Source organism: Notothenia rossii (genome assembly GCF_949606895.1).
Source record: "Notothenia rossii genome assembly, chromosome: 4".
NCBI lineage: Eukaryota > Metazoa > Chordata > Actinopteri > Perciformes > Nototheniidae > Notothenia > Notothenia rossii.
In genome coordinates, this window is record NC_136902.1 from 95867380 (window position 1) to 95876626 (window position 9247).

Consider the following 9247-nt stretch of genomic DNA (forward strand, 5'->3'; position numbering starts at 1 on the left):
CTTTATAAATACAGACTATAAACCTTTATAAATACAGACTATACTATAAACCTTTATAAATACAGACTATAGTATAAACCTTTATAAATACAGACTATACTATAAACCTTTATAAATACAGACTATAGTATAAACCTTTATAAATACAGACTATAAACCTTTATAAATACAGACTATACTATAAACCTTTATAAATACAGACTATACTATAAACCTTTATAAATACAGACTATAAACCTTTATAAATACAGACTATAAACCTTTATAAACCAGTCATGGTGTTGAAACGTCACTTCCTCCTCTCACCATGACTCCCCTGCAGAATGGGCCGCGTCCCAATCCGCTCCTTGCAGCCTCGGTTAGCAGCCTCGGTCGGTTTGGAACCATTTACAGACCACAAAGGTAACCAGTTTGTGTCTGTGGTGAGAGGTAGTGGATAATCAGGAGGAGGAAGAGGAGGGAGGAGGAGGAGGGAGACGAGGAGCAAGAGGAGGAGGAGGAAGAGGAGGGAGGGCTGCGCGGAGTGGGACGCGGCCGGCTCTAGTCAGCTGACACACCGACATCTTGAGAAGAGCGGAGCTGCTGGAGGAGAGACAGACAGGTTACAGCGAGACATACAGACCGGTTAGAGAGAGACAGACAGGTTATAGTAGACAGACAGGTTAGAGAGAGACAGAAAGACAGCTTAGAGAGAGACGGAAAGACAGCTTAGAGAGAGACAGACAGGTTAGAGAGAGACAGACAGGTTGGAGAGAGACAGACAGGTTAGAGAGAGACGGACCGGTTATAGATAGACAGACAGGTTGGAGAGAGACAGACAGGTTAGAGAGAGACAGACAGTTTAGAGAGAGACAGGCAGCTTAGCGAGAGACAGACAGCTTAGAGAGAGACAGACAGCTTAGAGAGAGACAGACAGGTTAGAGAGAGTCAGACAGGTACAAAGAGACAGCTTTATATAGCCTATCTGATCCCGCGAGGACACATCACCTCTCTGCAGGTGAGAGGACCGTCTGTCTGTCTGTCTGTCTGCGTGTGTGCGTGTGCGCGCGTGTGTGTGTGTGTGTGTGTGTGTGTGTGTGTGTGTGTGTGTGTGTGTGTGTGTGTGTGTGTGTGTGTGTGTGTGTGTGTGTGTGTGTGTGTGTGTGTGTGTGTGTGTGTGTGTGTGTGTGTGTGTGTGTGTGTGTGTGTGTGTGTGTGTGTGTGTCGGCCTGTCTGTGTGTGTGTGTCTGTCTGTCTGGACAGATGTTGGTTGATTTCATTGGTTGATATTTAATATGTAGTGTTTCTACTTTAAAGAGTCCTCTCCTGCTGATGTTCAGGTGCATATCAGTATGTAGTGTCTCTACTTTAAAGAGTCCTCTCCTGCTGATGTTCAGAGGTATATCAGTATGTAGTGTCTCTACTTTAAAGAGTCCTCTCCTGCTGCTGTTCAGGTGTATATCAGTATGTAGTGTCTCTACTTTAAAGAGTCCTCTCCTGCTGATGTTCAGGTGTGTATCAGTATATAGTGTCTCTACTTTAAAGAGTCCTCTCCTGCTGATGTTCAGCTGTATATCAGTATGTAGTGTCTCTACTTTAAAGAGTCCTCTCCTGCTGATGTTCAGGTGTACAGTATATATAGTGTCTCTACTTTAAAGAGTCCTCTCTTGCTGATGTTCAGGTGTATATCAGTATGTAGTGTCTCTACTTTAAAGAGTCCTCTCCTGCTGATGTTCAGGTGTATATCAGTATGTAGTGTCTCTACTTTAAAAAGTCCTCTCCTGCTGATGTTCAGGTGTGTATCAGTATGTAGATTCTCTACTTTAAAGAGTCCTCTCCTGCTGATGTTCAGGTGTATATCAGTATGTAGTGTCTCTACTTTAAAGAGTCCTCTCCTGCTGATGTTCAGGTGTATATCAGTATGTAGTGTCTCTACTTTAAAGAGTCCTCTCCTGCTGATGTTCAGGTGCATATCAGTATGTAGTGTCTCTACTTTAAAGAGTCCTCTCCTACTGATGTTCAGGTGTATATCAGTTTGTAGTGTCTCTACTTTAAAGAGTCCTCTCCTGCTGATGTTCAGGTGTATATCAGTATGTAGTGTCTCTACTTTAAAGAGTCCTCTCCTGCTGATGTTCAGGTGTATATCAGTTTGTAGTGTCTCTACTTTAAAGAGTCCTCTCCTGCTGATGTTCAGGTGTATATCAGTATGTAGTGTCTCTACTTTAAAGAGTCCTCTCCTCGTGATGTTCAGGTGTGTATCAGTAGTGTCTGTACTTTAAAGAGTCCTCTTCTCTGCAGGTCTCTCATAATGCTCTGAGGAGTAGCAACCATGATTGGAGGACTCTTCATCTATAACCACAAGGGGGAGGTATTGATCTCCCGAGTTTACCGCGATGACATCGGGTGAGTCAGAGATAATCCATAATCATCTGTTTCTGAGGTGGTCCCTGAAGGCAGCATCTCCCTGGTTCTGTGTTGGTCCCTGAAGGCAGCATCTCCCTGGTTCTGTGTTGGTCCCTGAAGGCAGCATCTCCCTGGTTGTGTGTTGGTCCCTGAAGGCAGCATCTCCTTGGTTGTGTTGGTCCCTGAAGGCAGCATCTCCCTGGTTCTGTGTTGGTCCCTGAAGGCAGCATCTCCCTGGTTGTGTTGGTCCCTGAAGGCAGCATCTCCCTGGTTGTGTTGGTCCCTGAAGGCAGCATCTCCCTGGTTCTGTGTTGGTCCCTGAAGGCAGCATCTCCCTGGTTGTGTTGGTCCCTGAAGGCAGCATCTCCCTGGTTCTGTGTTGGTCCCTGAAGGCAGCATCTCCCTGGTTGTGTTGGTCCCTGAAGGCAGCATCTCCCTGGGTCTGTGTTGGTCCATGAAGGCAGCATCTCCCTGGGTCTGTGTTGGTCCCTGAAGGCAGCATCTCCCTGGTTGTGTTGGTCCCTGAAGGCAGCATCTCCCTGGTTCTGTGTTGGTCCCTGAAGGCAGCATCTCCCTGGTTGTGTTGGTCCCTGAAGGCAGCATCTCCCTGGGTCTGTGTTGGTCCCTGAAGGCAGCATCTCCCTGGTTGTGTTGGTCCCTGAAGGCAGCATCTCCCTGGGTCTGTGTTGGTCCCTGAAGGCAGCATCTCCCTGGGTCTGTGTTGGTCCCTGAAGGCAGCATCTCCCTGGTTCTGTGTTGGTCCCTGAAGGCAGCATCTCCCTGGTTGTGTTGGTCCCTGAAGGCAGCATCTCCCTGGTTGTGTGGGTCCCTGAAGGCAGCATCTCCCGGGTTGTGTTGGTCCCTGAAGGCAGCATCTCCCTGGTTGTGTGGGTCCCTGAAGGCAGCATCTCCCTGGTCCAATGGGATTCCTCCGTGTGATTTGGGTTGTGTCCGAAAGTCTTTAATAAAGTCAAAGCAACAGAGTTAATGCATCTCTGGAGCTGGATACATCGCTGGAGGCGGGGCTTGTTCTTTCCTATGAGAGCTGCTCATTGGCTCATGAAGACAAAATGGCCTGAGATGATCGAGAGCAAAACGTCACAAATTACCCATCATACCTTGCTGTCAGAGCAGAAGTAACCGTATGTGACTCAGAGGCTGCGTCTCAGGTCGGTTATTTTCATTTCCTCGCTCCTCGCTCCTCGCTCCTCGCTCCTCGCTCTCACCGGAAGTAGATTTGTCTGCGCCATCTTGAAGAGCGTCCCATGGCGCTTATTTCTGCCGGAGGACCGAGGAGCGATAATGGAGGAACCACCAGACCATCCTCCGATGAAATCCTCAGACACTCGCCCCGCCCCCTTACTGTGTATCGCTCACTGATTGGACGATGCAGTGCATGCACTGATCTCATGCTTCTTGACATGAGAGCAGTTTCCCAGCAGAGTGAAGAAAACACATGACCCTCACGAGAGTCACTCCTCAGTTTATAACGTGTTTTGACGCTCCGGAGGAAAGGACGTCCCATTGCTCTTAAAACTCATTTCCTGCTTCTCGTGGTTTCCTTGCGTCCCTCCATGCTTCCCTGGTGGGAGGGACTAAACGCAGGGAAACGACGCAAGTGAGGGACGCGAGGAATCCATTTAATCGAAGTGAGACACAGGCCGTTTCTCAATCGCGAGGACGCTTGCTTGGTAGCACATCTTCCGAGTCACTTGCTTCAGAAGCAAGGCAAGAATCCTTCCTGGCATTCGGAAAGCGAAGAGTGGAACAGGCTAGCAAGTGTGCAGGTGTGCGTCATATGAGAGGCCCCGCCTTACATTTTCCGCCACAGATTTGGGGAAATTGGTCCGTGCGCAAAGCATTGTGGGGATTTTAAGGATGCGAAGTCTACCCATGTGCAGCCTCGAAATTTCCCCCAAACCAAGGACGCGGCCTCGGTGGAATTCCAAGTATGCTGGAGATTGGAACAGTCCTTCGGCGGCACTTGATGGCGTAGCATCTTTGGAATATTGGCTTGGAAGCCAGTTTCCTCGAGATTGAGAAACGGCCACAGCCATAGAGCAGAGTGGAGTTTCCCCTTAAGCCCCGCCTCCTGTCACTAAGCCCCTCCTCCTGCTATTAAGCCCCGCCCCCGATCTCCCGCTCTCGGCTCACTAGAATGACTGGAGAGAGAAAATAAATCTAGATTCAGCTTTTAGTGCATTTTACAACTCTAAGGGCCGAATGATTCTAATAAGGGCTGTCACAGAGTTCATACTGGGTAGCTCATTGAGTCAACATGGTCCTCTGATTTACAGACGTCTCTTCCCCAGGTTAGACAACGGGAAGAGAAGGGGGGAGGTCTCAGGAAGGAAACACATCACAGGAAGGGGGGAGGTCTCAGGAAGGAAACGCATCACAGGAAGGGGGGAGGTCTCAGAAAGGAAACACATCACAGGAAGGGGGGAGGTCTCAGAAAGGAAACACATCACAGGAAGGGGGGAGGTCTCAGAAAGGAAACACATCACAGGAAGGGGGGAGGTCTCAGGAAGGAAACACATCACAGGAAGGGGGGAGGTCTCAGAAAGGAAACACATCACAGGAAGGGGGGAGGTCTCAGAAAGGAAACACATCACAGGAAGGGGGGAGGTCTCAGGAAGGAAACACATCACAGGAAGGGGGGAGGTCTCAGGAAGGAAACACATCACAGGAAGGGGGGAGGTCTCAGGAAGGAAACGCATCACAGGAAGGGGGGAGGTCTCAGAAAGGAAACACATCACAGGAAGGGGGGAGGTCTCAGAAAGGAAACACATCACAGGAAGGGGGGAGGTCTCAGAAAGGAAACACATCACAGGAAGGGGGGAGGTCTCAGGAAGGAAACACATCACAGGAAGGGGGGAGGTCTCAGAAAGGAAACACATCACAGGAAGGGGGGAGGTCTCAGGAAGGAAACACATCACAGGAAGGGGGGAGGTCTCAGAAAGGAAACACATCACAGGAAGGGGGGAGGTCTCAGGAAGGAAACAAATCACAGGAATGGGGGAGGTCTCAGGAAGGAAACAAGTGAGAGTTAGCGGTAGATGCGTTCCTGTTAGCTTGTGATGTGTAACAGGAAGTGATGTTTCTTCTTCTCTCAGGAGGAATGCGGTAGATGCGTTCCTGTTAGCTTGTGATGTGTAACAGGAAGTGATGTTTCTTCTTCTCTCAGGAGGAATGCGGTAGATGCGTTCCTGTTAGCTTGTGATGTGTAACAGGAAGTGATGTTTCTTCTTCTCTCATGAGGAATGCGGTAGATGCGTTCCTGTTAGCTTGTGATGTGTCACAGGAAGTGATGTTTCTTCTTCTCTCAGGTGGAATGCGGTAGATGCGTTCCTGTTAGCTTGTGATGTGTAACAGGAAGTGATGTTTCTTCTTCTCTCAGGAGGAATGCGGTAGATGCGTTCCTGTTAGCTTGTGATGTGTAACAGGAAGTGATGTTTCTTCTTCTCTCAGGAGGAATGCGGTAGATGCGTTCCTGTTAGCTTGTGATGTGTAACAGGAAGTGAAGTTTCTTCTTCTCTCAGGAGGAATGCGGTAGATGCGTTCCTGTTAGCTTGTGATGTGTAACAGGAAGTGATGTTTCTTCTTCTCTCAGGAGGAATGCGGTAGATGCGTTCCTGTTAGCTTGTGATGTGTAACAGGAAGTGATGTTTCTTCTTCTCTCAGGAGGAATGCGGTAGATGCGTTCCGGGTGAGCGTGATCCACGCCCGGCACCAGGTGCGCTCTCCGGTCTCTAACATCGCCCGGACCAGCTTCTTCCATGTGAAGCGCTCCAACGTGTGGCTGGCGGCCGCCACGCGGCAGAACGTCAACGCCTGCATGGTGTTCGAGTTCCTCTACAAGATGTGTGACGTCATGACCGCATACTTCGGGAAGATCAGCGAGGAGAACGTGAAGAACAACTTCGTGCTGATCTACGAGCTGCTGGACGGTACGCTCTTATTCTGAAACTCATGGCAGGAAGTCAATGCAAGACACTGCTAATACTGCGAGTGATACCACCTATAAGAATTCCTGTTATAATGCTAACACTTCATATGTTACTACTGGGAATACTACTGGGAATACTACTGGGAATACTACTGGGAATACTACTGGGAATACTACTGGGAATACTACCCATACTACTGCTGATACTACTGCTGATACTACCTCTACTACTGCTGATACTACCTATACTACTGCTGATACTACTGCTGATACTACCTCTACTACTGCTGATACTACCTCTACTACTGCTGATACTACCTATACTACTGCTGATACTACTGCTGATACTACCTCTACTACTGCTGATACTACCTCTACTACTGCTGATACTACCTCTACTACTGCTGATACTACCTATACTACTGCTGATACTACTGCTGATACTACCTATACTACTGCTGATACTACCTCTACTACTGCTGATACTACCTCTACTACTACCTATACTACTGCTGATACTACCTCTACTACTGCTGATACTACCTCTACTACTGCTGATACTACCTCTACTACTGCTGATACTACCTCTACTACTGCTGATACTACCTCTACTACTGCTGATACTACCTCTACTACTACCTATACTACTGCTGATACTACCTCTACTACTGCTGATACTACCTCTACTACTGCTGATACTACCTCTACTACTACTGATACTACCTCTACTACTGCTGATACTACCTCTACTACTGCTGATACTACCTCTACTACTACCTCTACTACTGCTGATACTACCTCTACTACTACTGATACTACCTCTACTACTGCTGATACTACCTCTACTACTACTGATACTACCTATACTACTGCTGATACTACCTCTACTACTGCTGATACTACTGCTGATACTACCCATACTACTGCTGATACTACCTCTACTACTGCTGATACTACCTCTACTACTGCTGATACTACCTCTACTACTACTGATACTACCTCTACTACTGCTGATACTACCTCTACTACTACTGATACTACCTATACTACTGCTGATACTACCTCTACTACTGCTGATACTACTGCTGATACTACCTCTACTACTGCTGATACTACCTATACTACTGCTGATACTACCTCTACTACTGCTGATACTACCTCTACTACTACTATACTACTGCTGATACTACTGCTGATACTACCTATACTACTGCTGATACTACCTCTACTACTGCTGATACTACCTCTACTACTACCTATACTACTGCTGATACTACCTCTACTACTGCTGATACTACCTCTACTACTGCTGATACTACCTCTACTACTACTGATACTACCTATACTACTGCTGATACTACCTCTACTACTGCTGATACTACCTCTACTACTACCTATACTACTGCTGATACTACCTCTACTACTGCTGATACTACCTCTACTACTGCTGATACTACCTCTACTACTACTGATACTACCTCTACTACTGCTGATACTACCTCTACTACTACTGATACTACCTATACTACTGCTGATACTACCTCTACTACTACCTATACTACTGCTGATACTACCTCTACTACTGCTGATACTACCTCTACTACTGCTGATACTACCTCTACTACTGCTGATACTACCTCTACTACTGCTGATACTACCTCTACTACTACTGATACTACCTCTACTACTGCTGATACTACCTATACTACTGCTGATACTACCTCTACTACTGCTGATACTACCTCTACTACTACCTATACTACTGCTGATACTACCTCTACTACTGCTGATACTACCTCTACTACTGCTGATACTACCTCTACTACTGCTGATACTACCTCTACTACTGCTGATACTACCTATACTACTGCTGATACTACCTCTACTACTACCTATACTACTGCTGATACTACCTCTACTACTGCTGATACTACCTCTACTACTACCTATACTACTGCTGATACTACCTATACTACTGCTGATACTACCTCTACTACTACCTATACTACTGCTGATACTACCTCTACTACTACCTATACTACTGCTGATACTACCTCTACTACTGCTGATACTACCTATACTACTGCTGATACTACCTCTACTACTGCTGATACTACTGCTGATACTACTGGTGATTATAGAGTGGCGAAGTCCCTCCCCTTCCGGTCGAGCTCCATGGGACCTTATTTCGGAAAAAGTATGTATTGAAGTCAATGGAGAGAGAAAGATTATCTTTCGATCCCGTTTGAATTGTGCCAAGAATTACACACATGATGTTTGTCAATTTAAAAGATAATTTTGCAAGTCAAAAAAAAAAATGTGTCGTAAAACTGCGAAGTAACACATTTGTTTGTGTGAAACGCTGAATGAACTACATCTCTGGTCTCACAGAACAACACACGTCACCAAGATGGCCGTCACTACTGTCTTGTCAACAAAAGGATTGACTGCCCTCACTATCACCACAATGAAACACGTCCAGAAGAATGTCATGCTGCCTGCCTTCCTTTGATTCTCTCTGAACTGCCTGGTCTTTTTCATGTTTAATGTCAACCATTTGTGCAGATAGCGTGAAGTAGAAAAGATCGCCGATGCTAGCATTAGCGTTAGCATTTCTCCCCCGCGCTTAAATGGTGTATTATAGAATGATCACACCGGTGACAGTACTCTTCAAAGGGTTCCCGAAATATGACTACTACTCTTACTGTTGAACATGTTGGGTTACTTAATGTCACTTCATGTTAAGGCTAATAAAAAGGACAAGACTGTAATGCTAACTAACGTGCTAGCTACTAGCTAGGTAGCTAACTTGATCCAGCCACTCCTGGTCCTTTCATCAGACGGGAAGCGAAAGAACGAGCAAGACCCATTGCTGGTATGATAACAACCTGGTGCTAAGCACACAGGCATCTTGTT

General features: G+C 46.7%; 1 protein-coding gene across 1 annotated transcript in view; it reads left to right on the top strand.

Annotated features, from left to right (window-relative positions):
• Positions 1-538: 538 nt before the first annotated feature.
• The window catches only part of LOC307035026 (AP-2 complex subunit mu-like), a 22871-nt gene continuing 14162 nt past the window's right edge, over positions 539-9247 (top strand). The window contains exons 1-3 of the mRNA XM_079673953.1: positions 539-997; positions 2278-2382; positions 6067-6332. Of these exons, the coding sequence (XP_079530079.1) occupies positions 2309-2382; positions 6067-6332 (340 nt within the window). The 5' untranslated portion in view covers positions 539-997; positions 2278-2308. The remainder of the gene's footprint in view (positions 998-2277; positions 2383-6066; positions 6333-9247) is intronic.